General features: G+C 31.9%; 3 protein-coding genes across 7 annotated transcripts in view; 1 reads left to right on the forward strand and 2 right to left on the reverse strand.

Moving 5' to 3' along the window:
- The window catches only part of LOC116338540 (small lysine-rich protein 1), a 1760-nt gene extending 1234 nt beyond the window's left edge, over positions 1–526 (reverse strand). The window contains exon 1 of the mRNA XM_031763880.1: positions 395–526. The gene's annotated coding sequence lies outside the window, so the exon portion shown is untranslated. The remainder of the gene's footprint in view (positions 1–394) is intronic.
- Positions 527–914: 388 nt separating this feature from the next.
- Positions 915–10357, reverse strand: LOC116338539 (carbonic anhydrase-like). Its single transcript, XM_031763879.1, has 5 exons — positions 9138–10357; positions 6466–6531; positions 4853–5011; positions 2004–2124; positions 915–1862 (listed from the first exon to the last, which is right to left on the reverse strand). The coding sequence occupies exons 1-5, from the start codon at positions 9175–9177 to the stop codon at positions 1316–1318; spliced, it is 933 nt and encodes a 310-aa protein (XP_031619739.1). The 5' UTR covers positions 9178–10357; the 3' UTR covers positions 915–1315.
- A 674-nt stretch (positions 10358–11031) lies between these two features.
- On the forward strand, positions 11032–19120 carry LOC116338483 (synaptic functional regulator FMR1). Of its 5 annotated transcripts, none has more exons than XM_031763775.1 (12): positions 11032–11243; positions 12193–12245; positions 12569–12722; positions 12823–12986; positions 13101–13266; positions 13349–13422; positions 13881–13937; positions 14527–14818; positions 14946–15077; positions 15158–15422; positions 17580–17903; positions 17994–19120. In XM_031763775.1, the coding sequence occupies exons 1-12, from the start codon at positions 11193–11195 to the stop codon at positions 18383–18385; spliced, it is 2124 nt and encodes a 707-aa protein (XP_031619635.1). In that variant the 5' UTR covers positions 11032–11192; the 3' UTR covers positions 18386–19120. The 5 variants fall into 5 exon arrangements, with proteins under 5 accessions (XP_031619635.1, XP_031619633.1, XP_031619634.1 ...); XM_031763773.1 differs by having other exon boundaries at positions 11033–11243; positions 14527–14824; XM_031763774.1 differs by having other exon boundaries at positions 11033–11243; positions 12572–12722; positions 14527–14824.
- Positions 19121–22313: the final 3193 nt, after the last annotated feature.

Consider the following 22313-nt stretch of genomic DNA (forward strand, 5'->3'; position numbering starts at 1 on the left):
TTTGCGCTGTCTGTTTGTATATTTGGTTTTTGCTCACATAAATTTGTATTCGTCTTTTTGCAGAATATTCTGTATGTTATTGTTTTCTTCTTAGGCCGTCATATATACTTCGTTATGATGATAAAATTCATATATCAAATAAACCATTTACAAATTATCATAAATAAAATTTGGGTTAGTTAATTGTATGGAATTTTAATGATTAGAAAAGAGGATGGCACGATTCATAAGTATAGATTTTTTATCATAATTTCGGTGCTTTTTGTGATGAATATTCGTACAAAAATGTCACATTTTAAATGTGTTCGTCTCCAAAAAGTATGTTTATAATGGAGATAAAAAAAATTTCGGCGAAAATAATCGACGAAGTTTTATAAAACTAACTTCGACTTACCAACCGCTCAAAGTTTAACAAAACCGGTTAAACAGCAAAAACACCCAAAATAAGCAATTTTTCCTTCTCAGACTTCAAATTGCTTATTTATGACGAAAAAAAAACTTGAACGACGACATAATTTATTTTTATTGAATTTATTCAAAGAATATAGTTTTTTTTTGTTACACAAAAATATGATTGAAAATTGAGGCAAACTTAAATAAAAAGCGTAATTGTGAGTTCTATTTTAAAAATATACAAAGTAACTGATGTTCATATAATTTCCTTTGTTTTTTTCTTCATCATTTTCGTAATTAACTACGCTTCTCAAACTTTTACCTAAATTTAATTAATTAACATTGAACAATTACTTTACATCATTTTACATACACAGATAAAATAATTGGTTAAATTGATATTTGGCAAATGACTAGCTGAAATTTATACGTAATATGTTTTTCTTTCTATTCGTTTAATGTTATTATTGTTGAAAAATAATTTGCTATCTCGCTGTGTGGCTTCAAAAAAATTGGTTAATATGATTTTCATATCGAATAAAAAGGCGAGAAAAAAAAGGTTTGTCATGATTTGTGAAGCCACGCGGAAATGAATACAAAATATAAATGTTAGATAAGAAGACATACACAGAGAGAGAGTCAATGAGTAAAAAAAGATGGCACAGATGCAGAGTTATTTTTAGATTATTTTTTTTTCGTGTGTGTGATAAGCAATATTTTCACATCTAATTGGATAGTTTCCTGAATCACCTAAAACTTGAGAATCAAGAACTATTAGTTAGAATTTGTTCACGTCACACATACATCATGCACATTTAACAATATTTTGACAATAAAAAAAAACAAAACCTACAAATCAAATGCGTCATTCAAATCATTCCGTTGCGAATGTACAATCAAATGTTGACATTCTTAAATTATTTCAAATAAAATAGAATGTGACGCTATGGAAAATGAGTACACTAATCATTGTTGTCAGTGAAAAATATTGCATTTCCGATGATGAGCCCGCTCCATCGATGAAATCGTCACGAACGTATACGAGTGGACGTGAATTAAGACGTTGTAATTGACGATAATTATGTGTCAATAATGAGCCCTCTGCATCTTTTACCTGTTTAAATCGTTCGATTTGTGTTATTGAAAATGGTACCGTTTTATCTAAAACAGTCCAAATAACAGCTTCATCACACGATGGCGTTGTGAGTGAACCCTCATATCGAAAATACGATGACCGATCCTTTGGCAATAGTTGCATCGGTGAGAATGGCGCTTTTATTGCGTTCGATTGGCCGGCGGCATCTTTAACGGATTCAGCGCTATCCAAAATATTTTTCAACAGCGGATTGATTTCATCGGATATGTGAAATAAAACACCCAACACCGAAACACCTTGCTTATTTTGTACAGCTTCCGAGAAGTTTGCGTAACGCTGATTGTGCGACACAATATGCAATTCCAAGCCGAATCTAATTGATTGAGATTGAAAATAATAATAATACAGTAATAATTTCAAATCCCGTTAAAATCCATTGACTTTGAACGAAGTCAGTTATTATTAATTAACATTGTAATAATAATAAAGCTATGTAAAAAAATGATTTAATTACCGTTTGCTATCTAATGTGTGTTCGGACGACCAATGAAAGTGCATTTGATCCATTTTATATATACCGGGCAATCCGCCGCCAGTGATTAAATACTCTTGATCATTTGGAATATCAATTTGTACTGTAAACAATGAAATAAATAATATTGAAAACATACAGACGATAAACATTATTATTATTGATAATTTCACGAAACGCAAAAAAAAAACGCATATAATTTATTGACTTTATTAAAATTTAAAAAAACACAGCAACAACAACCACAAATTCTGACGGCTTAAAACTTGTTTATCTTCGAGAAATCATGTAAATGAAGTAATTTTTAATTGCCATGATTATTGAAAATCTTTGTGTCACTTTGAAAATAATCTCAATAGAATTTGGTTTGATATGGATACATGAAGTAATATATCATTTTTTGCCCAAGTGACACACAAATATTTGATTAGACCATATTTGTTTTTTTATGTAGAAGGATTGTAGTTCGATATGCATATTGATCAAAATTGCAGTGTATATATATTTTGTCATTCTTGGGGGGGCTTAGCGTCAGTTTCTTTTTAAACGGTCATTCATTTTAATTTGAAATTAATCCCGTCTGTTTATAAATATGTTCTGTGCAATTTGTTTATTTAATAAAATGTGACAAAGATTCAATAACAGTTGAATAAGCAACTAATTGTGTCTAGATGTGTCTGGTGGCAGACAATTGAGCTACTGCATTGTTGCAAAAAGAAATGTCACTGAAATGATTGTATGATTTATTTCGTCTCATTTTGTGCTGCTATCAGACAGCCAAGTGTCATATGCATACGAATCCAGTAGTTCGATTATCTCGTTGCATTTATACTGTTCATCTTCATTAGAGATTATGTTGCTTGGGCCATTTACGTATTTACAAAATAAGTAGAAACCAGAATGCAACATGCGCTTCTAATTTCCAAAGTTGGCTGTTGCAAATTATTCACTTGATATCATCGAATCATTTTATAGCATGATGAATGTGAAACCACATCTTCGCTACGTGTGAAGTCCAACTATGATACAATGGACGAGTGCTAAACGCGTATTATTTATAAATGGTATTATATTCGCATAAACCAAAACAACAATATCAGAGCGAACGCTTACTTATCATTGGCTGCATATCAAAACAATTGTGAAATGATTGAAGATAAATATCCGACATTGTAAATCAAAAACCGATTATCAGTTGCATTTATCTCTCAATCTATCACATACACACACGCATTCACATGTGGATAGCGACAAACAGGCACAACAAAGTATTCATGTTTCGTTTGCAAAAACGGCTCGAGAATGCTGAGAATGACATGAAAAGCATCTGAACCGAATATTGAACAAATAGAATTCTGAACGAATGAAAAAAAAAAAACACGAAAGAAAAAAATTGGCTATGCTAAGCATTCAATACATAACTTATGTATTGTGTGAGCCTATGTGTTTGCGAGCTGTAAAATGTAAGATAGCGAGCAAAGCAAAATGCTCGGTCAAGGTCATTCACATTCAAGTACAAGTAGAACATAAGTACATGAAATGTATTTCGTATTTGTTTGGTATGTAATGCATTTCATTTGTAAAGAGCGGCTCATTTTTCACTAGCGTTTTGTTCAGATTCTTCTTTTTTTTTATTTCGATGTAATGCTTTTGTATAGGCACTATATTCTCTCTTTCCCATTCTCTATCGCCAATTTTATTCGTGCTTGATGATCATTCGATACGGATAAGTATGTGAAAATGTCTATTTTCAAATTTAACTCAATTCCAAAAGTGTTCGCACTTGAAAATGTCAATATTTGTATTGCACGTACGAATCCATGCACGAAATATTAGCCGAATAAAAAACAAATGAAAACAAAAACATAATGGAACATTTTTATAGCGGTTAAAATAGAAATTAAATTTGACAGTTGTAAATACAATTACATTAATGCTCAATAAATCAAATTTAGTGATACGTCAAACAAAGTGGTTAAATGCCGTCAAATCATTCCATTCTATTCAAACATGGAAGAGATCGGTTTTGTTTTTGTTTTTTTGTTTTGAGAAAATCAGGTGTCTTTCCGTCAATCAAATCACAGACGACACAAAAATTCAAACACAAAGTCTAAAATACAAAACGAAAAAGAAACAAAACAAAGTTATTAGTTTATCAAAATAATGTACTAACATTATATCATACAAAACATTGTTTGTTGAAATTAAAGCATTTTGAACAAAGTGTCTGTCCAACAACGATGTGCTTATATACGATGCTATCAAAACAAACGTGCTCTGTTAACAATGAGCTGCGAAGAGGATACATAAATTAATATAAAATGAATTAATATTCATATGGGTTGTGAGCATGCATGTGTGTGTGTATACATGTGACTTTGTGGTTGTTTGTCGTTGTTCTTTTGTGGTGTTTTCGATGTTCTTGGGCTTTTCTTTCACTGTGTGCTGGACATGGTTGAATAACTTCATTAAACTTGTTAGCTTGATTGATAAATATGTATAAAGCCAGGGTTAGGATCACTGTTGATGATAAATATAGGTTCTTTTAACAATTTTCGCTTCATATTCAAACATTTTTTGCTTTATCTTCTGATTTTGGCATATCAATGCCAGAACAGCGTAGCACACTTCAATCTGATTACATCTAAATGGGCCTTAATGCTCACATTATTTCCTTAGCCTTTTAGCATTTTTTTTTATTCACGATAAAATAGTACAATAGTACATCAGATTAATTGTGGCGCAATGAAATGCACTCGTGCATATATAACGCAAGTGGAATGGAACGATAAAAACAAAAACAAAATTCAATTACACAAATTTATACTCACATGAATGGCCGGTATTGCGAATTTTCGCACTTTCCAATAGATTTTCATAGTTTCGAAAGAATAGAGATGGATAACGTCCCATAACAGCTGCATCTTTTGCCAAATCAATAGGACTTTGTCGTGATCCATTTCGACACTTTCCGCCCCATTCTTCAACTCCTGCGGACAATAAAGAGAACAAATAACGATTCAAATATTACAAAGATGGTACGATATTTCAATGGAATATGACATATCGCGAAATGTTTCGCGTTTTAAAGATACATAAACTAATAATAACTTGATAATTTGATTAACAAATTGACTTAAAATAAAACACTTAACAAATGAGTTCAAAGTTGCGTTTTTATTATAAACTCATTTTCGATATTGGAGTCTCGTGGATCGTGCGGTCTTTCATTAAAAATATATAATCGATCATTTGAATCGATGAGAGAATTTTTTATTCAGGAAAAAAACATTCAAGCCCAACGAAAACAGTAACTCATTCCTCAAAGAGTAATTCCGGTAAGTGTTTTTTTTTTTAACAAGGAGGGAAATGTATTTTTTTACAAAAATTTAAAGTATGCTTTTTCCAACCATGGCAAATAATTATTTCGATTCAATTATAATAGATATTCGTTTTTTTTTTTTCTTAAACCGTAAATTTACGTGCTATTTTGTAGCCGAATATCTCGACGAAAATTGCGCATTCATATCGACAAAAAAAACACATATTTAACACTAAGTCAGAAATCGCTGCATTAAAATCAATTGACGGTGAACTGATTATCGCAAACGAGCGAGCGGGTGATCATTGTTTCATATAATTTTTTACACATACAATGAAATTTATTATTTCCATTTCTATCTCTCTCTCTCTCTCTCTCTCTATCTCTCTTTCTTCGTTAAATTTCAATTTCATTCATTTTGTTATGATATTCAAGTGGGTTATAAAAAAATGGTAAGTGATTTTGACTTCAATCCAAATTTTCCACTGACGTAATTGAGTGTCTCACACCAAATTGGCACTTTTATTGCACTCTCTATGAAAATATGCTTTTGTTGAAGGATCGATATTAAATAATATGATGTATATCTGTTGAAAATATATGTTTGAATATCATCTTCTACATTTTTTCCGATGGCATTGTCTCTATGCGAAAAGTTTACGACTCGTTTTCTTATTTACACATGCTATTTGCAAAAAATTCAGGAGTCATAAAAAAATAAACGTCGAAATGGCAAATCACTAAAGAACCGAATGAATTGAATTCGATTTAATTTTAATTTGAAACTTGATTTTTGCATATCTGATCATAATGAAAAATCAATATCGATCAAAGTTCTATTTATGCATTAAACATTTGTTGATCGCGTGTCTGTCGGCAAGTTTTTTTGGGTTTTATGGCGTGCAACAAAAAAGTCAAAATAAAAATAATAATTAAAACAAACAAAGTTTTTACCACGCTCATATCAATCAAAGCAAAGCAAATAATAATCAGAAGCAAGTTCAGTATATATAGATTTTTGGATTTAAAAATCGAAGCAGATGCGCCAGATCTTTGATGTTGATGGATGTTTATGATGCAAAGACTTTATTTAAATAGAAAATGAATTACAAGATACATTACCCTTGACAACGCCGTTGTCTTCTTCTGGTAAATAACCCCAGTGGTCGGCATTCGAAAGCAACACACCTAAAAAAATAAAGAATGTCACATACAATTCGAATTAATGGCAACATTCAATGGTGCGAAGAGGTGAAAGGATGACTTCGAGATGATATGCACTTGCATCATTCTCAAAGTGATGAAGAAATAATCGGAATCTAGCACAACATAGTGCAAAAATACTTTCTACAAAGCAAGAAAATGCTTCTTTTCTTTCATTTATTATCACTGTGACCCGTTGGATTTTCTCGGGTTTTGTTAACGGAATTGAAAAAGAAAGAGATTGTTGAAAGAAAAAAAAAAACATGAACTGAAATCGGCACAAAGAGAAATGGCAGTGATTTCGCATATGCACTTTGTTTGTCTAGGTTAAAAATAAATTATTCACATGGACATGAGATAGAGTATGTGCCTATTGACACTAAGAAAAGATAATGTATGTTACAGTTGGTATTTTTAGATTTAAATTTTGAAAAGAAGAAATCGCGAAAAACGCAGAACATGATAACGGGGCCCACGTCAACTCTTAAAAAGATTTATGGATGCACACGGCTTAATTTTTTTTTGTTCAGTCGTTGTTCATGTGCTATGACCATTTCAAATCTAACAGGAACGAACATTTCAATATATGATGGCGTACTACCAAAAATTTATTACCAGCGCGTGAATTGATATATATGCCATAGTACCCGCCCGGTACTACAGATATTTAAAAAAAACATACTCTCTATTAATTAGTTAATATGATAAGAGATTTTATTGTTCTTCTTTTGTTTCAGTTTTTTTTTTTGTTTTTGGGAAGGAATTTATAGCCGATATAAATTCCCAATCAACAATCTATCATTTGAACTTAGTTCGTTTTTTTGTTTTGGCAGACATTTTATAACTTTTCTTGTTTGTGAATATTCTGTCTATATCGCGCAAACACAACGTCTAAAATGCGCTAGAGAGCAATAAAAAATTATAAAATTCATTCATTTAGATAATTCGTCGTTTATTGGTTCGATTTTATTTGCATCTGAAGCTGGTCATACGAAGCAGCTCGAACACGATATCATTACATCGGCGAACCACATGGAGTTTTATCAAAGCCACGCATATTGTCAGCTGATTATAATCGAATAGGAAGCATATCATTGCGGAATTTGAACGGGTGGCCTTTAGCCATAAATTACGCACTGTGCTGCTAAATCAACGTCATCATCAAACATCATAAACTTGAAATAGTAATTAATATCTAGTTTAACATAATTCTTGTTTCTTTGTATCATTATCATTTGTTTTCATTGTATTGGCTCAAATTTACGGTGTATGTAATTCTAATAACTGGAAAAGCGATTCAAAGTTGGAATTTCGACTTATTTAATTGATATAATTCTTGATCTTTCTTTCTGTCGTCTTTTTCCGTATAATTTTCTTCTTTTATTTTGTTTGCCTCTTTCAATCTATATCTATTGCACCATGACTCTTAGATAGTTCGATATAAACGTGTCTCGTCAACAATCGACAACTGATAAGGTCGTGATTTTTTCGTATACATTTTGCTCATATTCTGTGAATTTAAAAAAAACAGCAAATATTTTAGGATTATGATATGATTGTTTCATCTTTTTTTATGACAAATTTTACTTTATGCTGATGCAGGGGCTTTCTGACAATCGATAGAAAATGTTTTATCAATTAAAAAAAAAAAAAACAGAATTTTCCTCAGCAATATTTTGTCGATCATAAATGCTAAATTTGAAATCATGTGCACAGCTCGTGTTCCATAACAGATATCGGAGATATTGAGTGCAATTTTCATGCGCAAAATGAGTGGCGATTTTAATTATCCATTTGATTGAATTTGATAGAATTAGAAGTATAATTTTTTTTTCTCGGTATATCGACATTTTAACCTTTGACAACAAAAAATTCAACCTTTTCATTCTGGCTGTGAATGTGCTCTCATTCAATGTTATCAATTCTTTTTTTTTACTTCTTAATGAACGTAATCAACTTCAACAGCCTATTTATATCAACAAATAAATTTGACCACAAATTAAACCCCATTCAAATAATCAGACGAGAATAAAAAAAAATTGTGCTGCCAAATTGGGATGACGGCATACGTTTTCGACATTTAATTATGGGCAATAAATTAAACTGTGGCTAAAGTGTTTATACCATAAATACACTTTTATGATGGGAATTGACCATAGTCTTGCTGAGGAGATATCATTGTCCATTTTTGGCAATGGCTTCAAACTCGAATTAACGCAACCATAACTAATGATTTGTGGTTTAATTCATTTGATTTTATTTTACACGACTCCACACATATGATGCACCACATTTGCAATAACAAAAATTTGTGTTGACGCTTTTTTTTAAATTGGAAAAAAAAGACGAAGTTATTTTATATTTCACTAATTCTGGATTTTGCACAATGATTCGATTTTTTGTTTCTTTTCCGAGTTCAAGGCAAGTGAGTATTGTGAATGATTCTAACGAACAAATAGAAATGGGCGTGAAATTCTTCGGTTGGGTGTTTTCAACTCTCGAAATAATATTGTACTGACGTGACTTTAGAACGATTTGAATTTGAACGCTAATAAGTCAATGGAGTGCATACATAAAATGATCATACTTACAGTTGATTAGTATCAATGAAAATAGCACGCGTAAATACATTGTTGAATATTTGAAAATTTCCTATCACTTTATGATTTGTTTCCTACTTGGAAATTTCAATGGTAGATCTTTACCACTGACTTGACCTAGGCGCACAATTTTTTTGTTTGGTGAAGTCTCAATTCATATACACACAATCGATGCAGGTAGCTCGTATAACACTTCAAATTATTTGTTCGGAAATGCTCAAGAGGAACTCAATCGTTTGCAGAAACTTGACATTGGCACAAAACAACAATCAATTCAGAAGGACACATACACATAAATACAAGGGATGTTTTCCGCTCTGGATCTCTTATTTTTCGTCAACGTTATTTTTTTTCTCTCTCTTGAACAATATTATTTGTCAGCGATTGAAGATATAAAACGAATTGACAATGTTCTTTTAAATTTGATTGTTGGTGTTGTTGTTCGTCGCTTTCGTTTCTATTCAAAATGCAAAAATTGAATATTAACCGTAAACTGAACTACCCGTTTGTATAGTGCTGCCTTTATATACGAACTGCTTCGAATCGGTCCCGGTCACCGTACATCAAGCTTATGCGGTAGCAAATAATTCACCGCCAGCGAGAGAACAAAAAAAACAACAAACGTACATACATGCAGCGTATATTCTATACTATACACACAGAGAGTGATGAAAATGAGAGAGAGCGCGCGAGAGCGTAAGAGTGTAAGCACATCGTTCGCTTCATCCGTTGCTTCTCTTCGTTGATTGGTGTGTGCATTTTATCTCTCCCGCTACATGTGTACGTCTTGTTTGGCACCACATCTTCATCGGTACTCATTTCAATTCCTTTATCACTTACAGAGCTTTGTGTCTTTGGCCCGTGTTTTAGGTCAGTCGTGTTTCTGATTCTACGGTACGAACCAAGTCTTGTAAGCCGTACATGTATGTCATGTCTATGACTATGATGCCGTCTAAAGATGTTAAATATGTTTATGATTATCGTATGTATCTTATACTTAGCTTCTTTGTGTGTATCTCTGTTGCTTCGCAGAGCCTCATGTCACTTTTAACTTCATAAATGATACCCATCAAGGCACCGCAGGCTTGATAAATCTTTTCTCAAATCTATTCAATTGTTAATTGTTGTTGTTTCTTCTTTTTCTTTCAAATTCAATAGCATTATGCTATGGTCCATCGCAATGAGTATTTAAATCATGTTTCTTTTTTTTTGCCTAAAATCTATTTTTGAAATGACAAAATGTAGAACTCGGTATTGCAGTTAATTTGTCTTTTATTAAACACTTCATTGTGTTTAATGTATTGATTGAAAAATAATAAAAATAAAATCTTCTTCATTGATTAAATTAATGAAAATTGCAAGACCGGCGATTAACCACATATGAATAAATAAACAATGGTGAATGACAATCGGTGTGTGCATTTTTTCTTTGTTTTTATTTCAGTGAATCACACTTTGAAAATTCAAACCGTCCGAAAAAAGGTTACCTTTCTTTCGTTTATCGTACAAGTCAACACTAATTCGATCAAATTGACAGCGCGAAAATGTGAATAAATAAGCGGTGAAACATCATTTCGAAAAAAACAAAAAATATATCAAATTCAAAACAAACATTTTTATATCAAAATTGCATTAATGACATTATGTGTATGAAAATACGAACCATTAAATTGAAACAATAAAAAACAAATGCAATGCTTACGAAAAATGAGCAAATTCCAGTGTTTCAATTTAACAAAAACTGAGCAACAAACAACGAAAGAAACAAACATAACCTTACATTCGTGCGCTTATAAAATGATTGTTTTGCTCACAACAGCGCCGCAACATTCGTACAGTTTTTTTTAATATTTCTTGCTTCTTCTTTCGTGCAGTCATTCCATGCGTTCCAATCGAAGTTCTATGGCGTACGAACCGAGAAATGTCACCGAACTTATAACTTTTACATACAGAACGTAAAACTACATCTTGCAAGGCATCAAATAGTAAAAAATTGTTCCTTTTACGAGATACTCAAATTATATTTGTTTGTAAAAACGCGTCAAAATGGACGATATTACGGTTGAGGTGTGCGGCGAAAATGGTGCTTGGTATAAGGTTTGTACAAAATATTTTTTTTATCCAAAATAGACAACATTTTTTTTGTGTGTGACAACCATTTAGAAAAAAAAAGAGTGCAATTTGTAATGATGCCGAACATTTTTCACCGCATACACTTTTTTTCCCCACTGTATGCATTACATTTACGAATCGAGTAGCGAAATCCAATTGTCCGGCAATTGAAACAAGAGAATAATGCTCTGCATACACATAAGTTCATATGTTATATACATACATAATATTATTTTTTTTTTGTTGCCTGTCTCTCTACGAATGTATATAGAGAGTGCGGCAGACGCCATGATTTATCTTATATGACACCAGGGCGTGATGAAATATTCGCAAATTTATTCCCAAAAAATGAAATGCTGCATTCAAACTGAAAAATATTCGCTTCGAATTGCATGTCCCGAATGGAAAAATTGCGTCTTATACCGATTGTGTTTTTCAAAATATAATGCGACACTCTGTAAAGTTCACTTACACAGCAAATGAGAGAGAGAAAAAAATAGATCGAAGGAAATATGTATTTTGATTGTCTTCAATGCATTTTCTAGGATTTTCATTCATTATTAATTTTGTTCAGAATTATTTTAACCCCCATTAACATGTTTAAGCCCGATTTACAGCCGACAAAGACGAAAAAACCACACAAAAACAAAATTAAAAGTGATTCGAAAAAAATGACAAACAAAAAAAAAATGTAAAATGACCACAAAGAAAAACTGTTGCGTGCAAAGTACCACTAAAGGGAATAAGAACAAACACCAAAGAAAAAAAAACACAGTCCGAATATTTGTAGAATGTCGCTGATTTTTTGCTTTCGAAAACCAAAAACCAATTTGTGCCATGTCCAACACGAATGAGCTTCAAATTTATTGAACTCGATTGCATTAAAAATTTCAATAAACATTGCTAAACATTTCTTCCTTTTTCGAATCTATAGGCAGTTGTCACAGATCTTTTTGACGATGGAATTATGGTGGCTTTTGAAAATGAGTAAGTATTTTTCACATTTCCACAAATGGGTGCCCACTTGAATTAAACGATTGTGCTAGTGCTGACGAAAAAACAACAACAACAACGAAAACAAGCAAATCCATATTCTATTGTTTTGTGTTTTGTTTGTTATCAAAGTGCAATTGAAATGGATGTATTTGTGCGTGATAAAAGTGTGGAATTTGTTATATTGATAGAAAAATGGGCCTTGAGCCGTACTCGCTAAGTGCACATCAATGTTGAAAATCATCCATAAGATAAAATCTTGTTATGTGAACAGTGTTTTGTTTTTGGTCATTGTTTTTTTTTGCTTCTGCTTTCAGCTGGCAAAAAGAGTCAAAATTCCTGTTTACTCAAGTTCGCCTACCGCCAGATGAGCCACCAGTCGCACCAGTATTTTCCGAAGGCATGGAAGTCGAAGTGTATTCCCGTTCGAATGACCGCGAGGCATGCGGATGGTGGTGTGCGGATATTAAGGTTTGTTTTCACCCCCTCATTTTACAGTATGCATTTTGGCAACTTCTCAAGCAAATTGTGTAACGAAGCGATCGCTTTTTTTTTGTGTGTGTGTTTCTAGATGATTAAAGGCGAATTCTTAGTTGTTGAGTATTTGGGCTGGGAACATAGTTACAGGGAAATTGTGGCTGCTGAAAGACTTCGCTTAAAAAATACAAATCCGCCAATAACTGCAACAACATTTCACAAATTTGAAGTCGAAGTACCCGAAGAACTAAGAGTTTAGTGAGTATTCAATTGACAATTACCGACCTAAAAAAAGGACGATATCCAATAACAAGAAAAACACATCACAAATGTATTGCAATCAATTAATTTAATTCTATTTTGAACGATTAGTGCCAAAGTTGATGGTGTTCACAAGGAATTTCAAAAAGCAGTACGTGCCGGCGTTTGTCGTTTCATTCCGGAAACTGGTAATTTATTGATGATATCCACTGATGAAGCGTCACAGAAAAAGGCCCGCATGATTCAAGAAATGCATTTTCGGAATTTAAGTCAAAAGGTAAACGCTTTCTTTCATCATATCCACATCGTTATCAACTTTAACAACTTTTTCATAAATATGTGTGGTAAAATCGATATAGGTTTTACTTGTCAAACGTACTGAAGAAGCTGCACGTCAGCTGGAATCAACAAAACTTCACACAACGTCCGGAGGGTGAGTATTTAATACACATTGTCAATTGTTTTGAACGAGAAAAGAGAGAGCAACAAACATGTTCCCCCTCATATTTCATTTCAATTTAGTTGATTCGCATCCAAAGGCATATTAAGTTCGGCATATCGTTTGAATCTATTCCATTTATGAAATCGTTCACTTTTTGGATATGTATATTTATAATTTATCCTTATTTATGGCGATCGTCTTGAACGGTATCTCGTAACTAATATTCGCTTTTCCTTGCCATTCCGTTTCGATTCAAAATTACCGATTCCCGTTTAATAACGTTTTTAAAAAACTATCATACAAACACAAACACACAACAAGAAATATTTGTTCAAACTCATTGCTAGAGAGATCCCTATGTGCTGTTGATCACACACCATTTTGATTTCGATTTTTATCGGTACTAAATTGAAAGAGTAGTTGTCTAAACATAATCAAAACTATTACAGAAAAAAAATGAATCACCGACACAGTAACAATTTTGACGGGATGTTTTCACGTGGAAGGTATTTTATAGATATACTTTTTCCTTTTGTCTCTCTCTCTCTCACTGCTTTCTCAATAAAAGTCATTTATAGCAGTTTAGAACATGCTTTTATTTGAAAACAAACATCAACAAAAAAAAAAAAAAAAAGAAACAAAATATTTTTAGAAAACTTAATTGATTTCGAGTACCATTTGATGCTTTTTCCATTGAGTAAGGGGTTTTATTGTAAAGCAGACACGTATATATTTATTTTAGTTGGCTTGATAGATTTTCGGCAAGTGCAATAATCTTTGGGAAATTTGTTTTTTATACACAATATATATAAACAAACACACACACGTATACTTATAAATACACAAACATTCAAATAATCTGAATTTCGGAGCCTACACAAAAAATCCAAAATTGAACAGAAACTAAAAAAAAAATCACATAATATTTAGATTGAAATTTAAAAAAGAAGGCCAATTAATTTACACGAAAAACACAAAATAAAAACCATCTTAGTCGTGTCTATTAGCACGATCTTCATTTCATTTATATCAGTTGGTATTATTGGGTTTAATGTCGCCCGAACGACGTATTAAATATGGAATTTGTTTTTAAAGTTTTTCAGACGAATTTCGGGTGCGAGAAGATCTGATGGGTTTGGCGATTGGTGCGCACGGAATAAACATACAGACGGCCCGTAAATTAGATGGTGTGACACAAATCGAACTAGAGGAACACACGTGTACTTTTAAAATATTTGGTGAGACTGAAGAGGCCGTACGAAAGGCTCGCTCAATGCTTGAATACAGTGAAGAGTCCATCCAAGTACCACGGAACCTAGTTGGTAAGGTGATCGGAAAAAATGGACGAACTATTCAGGAAATTGTCGACAAAAGTGGCGTCGTTCGGGTAAAGGTAAAACGCATCATAGCGCAATACAAACGAATTCAGAATTTTCATTCGAAATATTTATGTTGATAGCGATTGTTTGTCTTTATAATATTTTTTTTTTTGGTTTACATTTGAATCAAAATAGATTGAAGGTGACAATGAACCACAACCAAGCATACCACACGAAGATGGTCAAGTTCCTTTCATATTTATTGGCACCATTGAAAGTATTTCAAACGCAAAAGTTTTACTCGAATATCATCTAGTGCATTTAAAGGTAAGAAAAGTTTGAATGACATACATAATGAATGCAAATGTACTTTATTATATTCTTTGTCTTCTTTATTATGGTGGCAGGAAGTTGAATTGTTACGACAAGAAAAATTAGAAATCGATCAACAACTGCGCGCTATTCAGGGCAATACATCAATGAGTTCAATGCAAAATTTCACTGTTCAACGACGATCCGATCGTGGCTACAGCAGTGATGTAGATACGATGCGACCAAACAACCGTGGATCGGGTGCATCGCATCAAGGGAATACATCAAATACCAGCGGTTCGTCTGGTATGCGTGGCCGTGGCGGACGCGGTCGGGCAAACAACTCACGCTATCATCCTGGTAACAATTTACATAAAACCATCGAAACAACTAATTTTAGTAATAGTAACAGTAATAATAGCCCCTCTAATCAATCGTTAATGTCACAAACAAAACCAAATAATAGCCAAATTGGTAATCGTGGCAGACGGTCTGCATCATTCAATCACAGCAAACAACATCCAGAACCAAATACAAATAACAACAATCCTTAAGTATTTTAACATCGTATCTTGTCTTTTTGGACGATTGGTTCGTCAATTAAAAAAAAAAACATTCCATTAGAAGCTTAACTCTTGAATTTTAACCAAGAAGTTGCTGTAAAAAACAATTTCAGTTTTTTTTTAAATCAATCAATATTCCGACCAAATTTCCGACAGAAATTGATTAATTTGAAATAACAATTTGCATTGCGTATTTTGCATCTTAGAAACGACAGTACCGAGAAAAGAAAACAGAACTATTTTCGATGTTGATGTTTTCAAAATTAGGAAGTACTGTCAAACGGATCTATAAAGTTGGGATAAATCTAAACGATGGATCCATCTGACAGTACTCTCTAGAAAAATTATATTAAGAGTTCTGATCTGCTAATAGTAAATCTTCCATTATGGAAATGAGCCACATACAAAATGGCTATTAAATATGAAAAAACTATGGAAAGTGCACACGAATGAAGTTGACATTTTAAAAATGAAACATGCATAATACATTTAACGAGTGGCCTTCTTTTCAATTAACACGAAATATTTGCATTGAAAAACAAAACAAAACTAAGAAAAAAGAAAATCATAAGTCATTTTCCGGGAACCATATCTTGTTTATTTGAAATGCTCTTATTTTCTATCATATTAGTGATAAAATTAATGTCTAACAAAGACTACAAACTAACTAACTACATTTGATTAAATGTAAGCACTTATGTTGTAATTTATTTCTCTCCCAACAAAAAAAAAACGAACAAACACATAATCTACTATAATAATAACATAAGTGTTGCTCTGTGCTTTAATTTTAAACTCTGATCGATTATATCTGGTTTCACAATGTATTACAAATGAATATAGACTTTTCATTAGATTCTAATGTTTTACATTTTAAATGAATTGCATTTATATTAATATTTAGAATCAAAGTAAACTCATGAGAGAATGGGATGGAGATCGTGTATCCTTTCGTTCGAAAGCCATGATTATAATCATATCACTTAGCATTTATATTAAGCGTTATACCGTATTTTTCGATATTTTGAGATTAAAATTAACAAAACAAAACTATACGAATGAAAAATATATGTATACAAATGACTAAGTAGATTTTGCATTGAACCAATCTTTTTTTTGGAAGCAGACTTATTTAGAATAATCTACATGATAACATATGAATCTCTGAAATTCACTGGAATTCCATGCAATTCCATTGACGAACGTCATTTACGATTTTACATTAAGATGCATTTGAAATGAGAGTGACGCAAACAAACGAAGGCAAAAAAGAACAATTTGCGTTCAAGCCGTACCATGGCAAAACGAAAAACAATTTTTATTTTGTTTCCGTTTTAGTTATTATTTTGAATCCAAATAGTTGTTATTTATTATAAGAACTTAATGCAAAAAGGCTCACAAAAGGAGAGCTGATGATATAAAAAAAAATAATGTGATTTGATTTGTTCTCACTTCAACTTATTTAATTTTCAATACCAGCAAATAAATTCAACACGCACTCCCATCACAATATATAGACATATTAATATCCAAAGTTCTCGAGGTTGTTTTATTATTATGAGCAAAAGCCACTTTTTTTACATTTAGTTTCCAACATTTGGTCGATTAGTATTTTGAAAGGATAGAAATAAAGTCGCACTAAAAAATTAATGACACTTACATTTGAATTGATTTCTCAAAAAAAAAAAAAAAAAATAATACGAAAAATTCATTCCAGATAAACTTTCGCTCAATATATATGAGTATCTGCTGTATTGAATTGAAAAACAAATATACACGAAATGAAACAAAAGAAAATAAAACGACATCAATAAGTGACGTTAATCAGAGTGATTTCCAAATGGCTGTTAATAACATGTTCAATGAATTTATAAAGTTTCACTCTTCAGTGGACTGCTATTGATTTGTGAATTTTTGTCCTTTATCTGTTCTTTTTTTTTTTTTGTTTTCATAGATGTTCAACGTCAAGGCAGTACAAATGACGATTTCTCTGGTCGAAATGGTCATCTGCCGTCAAAATCATATAATGATCGATCGGGATACAATAGTGGAAAATGGTATAACGAAAAAAGAGGTAATCGTCGATCGGAAGACCTACGTTCGAAGTCAGAGTTCAATTATCGCGAACAATCGAGCGGAAGAAGCGGAAATAGTAGTAACAAACAGCGTACCGAACGTGATGTTGTGAGTGTTGATCGTGAAAGTAATTCGTCAGTGGAAAATAACAATTCGAGACGACGACCAAAAGCAAAAAATACCCACAATCAAACAAATTCAGGTATGTGATATGAAAATGTACTACGATAGTTCAATAATCAATTTCAACATCGACATTTTGCATTCATTTCGATTGTTCTTCTATTTATAGTGGGAAATACAAATGGCGCTGCAGTGAATGAATCAAAACAAAATGCGTCTAGTTCCAGCAAATTCGAACAAAAACAGCAGTCACAAAGTCGCCGTTCAAATGAAAATTCACAAAAATCAGCCAACAATCCGAATACACAACAAAATCATAACAATTACAATGGCAACAATCGTGAGAATGGTAAACCACGTCGTTACGCAAATCAACAAACAAACGGTGGAAATAATGGTGGTGGAGGAGGCGGTGGCGGTGGTGGAGCAAACAGTAATGCCGGCTCCAAGGCATCGAAAGCTGTCAATGAAATAAATGCAGGCAACAAAGAGGCCATCAGCAACAACAATAATAACAATAATCTAGAAAACAAGGAAATTCTTATCAAAGAATCAACATAGAGATTTTCGAACCTTTTTTCATTCTTTTTTCTCATTTCGTTAAACTAAACAAATTAACTAACAACCGTATACACATTTCCATCCCCCCTCACCCCACACAAACACACACACACTCACATACACACACACGCATACACATTATTTTGCTATTTCATAACGCTGAATTAATTTGATTATGAAGAAGAGAAAAACAATTAAGAATGATTTTATTTGAAGCCAATATGTTTTCGAAGGCAAGAGTCTATATGAGTGTTCACCGTGGATGAAAGTCAAAATCAAATAGAAATGTACGAAAGTAACAGAACAGGTTCACAAATAATAGTAGCACTCCCAAAAATCGGTATTCTCCGTTTTTGTTTCATAATATGAATATTTTAGCTCAACAAAAGAAAAAAAATGGATTCTCACACATGCAACTAAAAGTAAAATGTTGACAGTGTGTCAATACATACACACATCCAATCATTTTGCCTTTGATCTTTTCGGCCGACATTGAGATTAAAATTAATCAGGCGCATCTTTTGGCATCAATGGAGTTTGCAATCCAAAACTCTCACCCTTCCATATTGAAAAAAAAAAATTATATATTTAAAAAAAAAAGAAAAGAAAAACAAACAAAAAACTAATAAATAATAATTTGAAATTGAATATGATTTATCGAGTACATCCAAGAACGTACTCTGAACGTCGCTGAAGGTCGAAGAAAGTGGAATACGAAATAATCAATTAGCAAAAGAGAAAAAAAATAATTAAACAAAAATCCTTAGAATAGAAAATCAGTGAAACATAGAGGGACAAGATGAAAGAGCAAAACACTCGGCCAAACAAGAGACATGCATAAGCCCATAAGTCAAAATGAAATGCGCCAAAATGAATAATTGTTTGTTTTATAGGATTGCTTTTGATATTATATTGATTGATTCAAAAAAGAAAAATTATCAAAGTAAATGAAGAAAACAAAGTCTGCACCGAATTGAAAACAAATCAATGTTCGTAATAAATTGCAATTTTTCGTATATAATCAAGAACCGTCGTAGAACATATAAATGCTAGCGCGTAAATAGTTCTGTTCAAATTAGAAGGGACTGAGTAATGAAGAGTTTATGTTTTGCAAAACAGCAAAAAAAAAAAAATTTTAAACAAAAATAAATAGAACTCTAATTGGATTTATTAATCTAGGCATATTCAGTTTTATTATGATAATTTATTTTAATTACATTTTTATTCGCCAAACTGTCGTGATGACTGCGTGAAACATATGTTTCAAATTGAATTTACGGCAAACGTCATCCTCGCTCCCCCTTCCTTATCCATTCGACTCCTCTCACACAACATCGATTACGATTATTTTATGCGAGTCAAACACAAATACGATCGTAAATTAAAGATTGATAGCAAATCTTGCCGAAACACAGAAACACTCTTGAGAAAAATAAAGAAGTACATGAATGAAAACAAAGTGTTTTTCAACATGTGAATTTTAAATATATATTTTCTTTTAACTTTTTGCAATTATTTTTGTTTTTTCTTTTTTATTTGAACGTAATTTTTTTTCAATTCGAGAGCGAAAAAAAAGAAGAAATGATTGTGAAAATGTGTCAAGGAAATCTCTTATTCCGGCTGCATCGGGAGCGTACAGATCAATAACACTCGAATAAGAAAATAGAAAAGATTCATGTAATCGAATAAAATATTAACAATAAAAAAGAACAATGAGACAGAAAAGAATTGAAAATAGTTGGTTAGGAGAGCATTTTCGATATCGGCCTTTAGATTTGCCATCTCACCTCAATTAGTTAATGAATCAATTCATTTTGCGAAATAAATGAAGATTTAACATATAAAATTAAAAATTTGAAAAAAATAAGAAAATGAAAAAAAGAAAATTGATGACAAAAATAAAAGCACATTTGACACACCTACATTCATCCGAATTGTGATTGTATTCCATTTCATTTGCCAACAAAATGATCGTGTGATTTTTTTTATTTAAAACAAAAACTAGAAATTCAATTTTCCCAAAAGCTATATGAAATTAACTCAACGTTGTTTGGGAATTGATAGAGAAAGAGATAGAGAAAGAGAGAGAGAGAGAGAGAGAGAAACATAGGAATAGAGTGAAATCAAATGAAATGGAATAGAATTGCAATTGTGGTTCACATTTAGTGCAGCGCATATTCATTTTAAACTATTTAACATTATTTTAGAGCTTAAAAAAATCTCTTCGATTCAGTTCGACTACTTTGTTGAGACAGTTTTCTCTCTCTCTCAATTTACTCTATCACAAAACAAAAAAAGTTGACATGTACATTTTTTTTTCTTCTTTTTATGTTAAAAAACAAAAACAAAAGAAAATATTTTCCTTAACAAAAAAAAAACGCTCGTCAATTCTATTTTTTTATTATTTTTTTGAACATTTTGTCATATAATTTTTTTTTTCGTAGAAGTCTTATCTAAAAATGTAAGTTTAGCGTTAAAATGTTCATAAAATTAAAAAAAAAAAACTAAAGAAATGAAATCAATAAAATTGCGATTCATAAAGTTTCTAAAACCACACTGTTTCTTATTTATCTAATCGATTTGAAAAAAAATTATTGTTTGTTATGCATGCAAGAAGTGAGATACTTCGGTTGACCACAATCGACATACAAAACGTAATTGCAAAAGTTTCACAAGATGGCGATAGTCGTATGTAATTTTCGAAATTCTATCTCCGTTCATGTGATGAGTGGTATTTTTGTGTGAGCGGAAAATTGAAACCATTTGATAAAAATGATTGTTATTTCATCGGTAATACATAAATCTCGTTACGGACGGGAATTGAGCCGGATGTATAGTATAGGCTTTCAGTAGTCGTAAGGTGATTTATGATATATCCGAATATAACCATTTTCTATTCATTCATATTTGGTCCTTGTTTATTATCAAATTCTGTAATATTGATGACTGAGTGGGATGTAACAAAGCTTTGTATTTTATTCGAACGATCTGAAAGAGTGAAATAACAAACGCACAAACACCTACATACAACCCTTCAAAATGTTTCTGCTACGTACAGATTATTGAATAAAATGTCAATTTTCACTAATCGAAATATTATAATAGAATATTGATCTTATTTATGTCATATGCAAAAGCAATTGCTCTTATATAGCTAAAAGTGTTAAAAAGGGAAGCGATGAACAAACTATTATTTACGATTTGGAAGAAGAATTGAAAGGGATGGACCTATGTCACTATTCGTTTAAATTGCTTGTTAAATTTGCTTTTTTATTCAGTATTCGAATTTTCAGTGCATGTTTTTTTTGTTGAAGCCTGACAATGTGTATAGCATAAGTCATTGGCATTAATACCGATTGAAAATGTGCAGTCAATGACCAATATATTTGAAAAGCTTGCGACGACATTGATTTTCGATGCCAATGATGCCTACATAGCATGGGATCTATACTGTGTACCATTTTATCTTCACCACATTCTTGCTACTAGTTGAGCCAATAATGTAATGTATATTGACACATTTTTCAAAATACATTTTATTATTGCGAACACATTTATAATAAGTTACGGAACATCCTATGGGCGAATGTTACATTTATTTTCTCCTTCAAAAACACTCTACTACATGTTAAACACTGGTGGCTATTGGAAACTTGTGTATCATGTTTGGTAAAATCGAACACATTTTTCAATATGTGCGCATTCATTGGCTCGATGAATCATGTCGTTAAAATATTTTATTGTTTTTTTTTTTGGTGCAAATTTGGAGTCAGTTCTAAAACAAATTTCATAAATACGAACCAATACTTTTTTGGCTTTAAAAATATTCAAGCTTAAGCTCGATGAGTACATGCCAATTTATATAATGCTATCGTATTAAAATTCCACCTTGGCCGTGCCAAATGAAAAGAGAAGCTAAAACGATTTA

This window comes from Contarinia nasturtii, unplaced genomic scaffold (genome assembly GCF_009176525.2).
Source record: "Contarinia nasturtii isolate CC-2019 unplaced genomic scaffold, AAFC_CNas_1.1 Cnas_scaffold_414, whole genome shotgun sequence".
Lineage (NCBI taxonomy): Eukaryota > Metazoa > Arthropoda > Insecta > Diptera > Cecidomyiidae > Contarinia > Contarinia nasturtii.

Bases quoted from the DNA above. Each gene is read 5' to 3' on its own strand.
- LOC116338539 (XM_031763879.1), bottom strand. From the start codon at position 9,177: ATGTATTTACGCGTGCTATTTTCATTGATACTAATCAACT. The intron at 5,012-6,465 runs GTAATGTATCTT...TATTGTCCGCAG, and splicing joins AGACAACGGCGTTGTCAAGG to GAGTTGAAGAATGGGGCGGA. The intron at 2,125-4,852 runs GTGAGTATAAAT...CATTGTTTACAG, and splicing joins TCGCAATACCGGCCATTCAT to TACAAATTGATATTCCAAAT.
- LOC116338483 (XM_031763773.1), top strand. From the start codon at position 11,193: ATGGACGATATTACGGTTGAGGTGTGCGGCGAAAATGGTGCTTGGTAT. The intron at 14,825-14,945 runs GTAAAACGCATC...GAATCAAAATAG, and splicing joins GTGGCGTCGTTCGGGTAAAG to ATTGAAGGTGACAATGAACC. The intron at 15,078-15,157 runs GTAAGAAAAGTT...TTATGGTGGCAG, and splicing joins ATCATCTAGTGCATTTAAAG to GAAGTTGAATTGTTACGACA.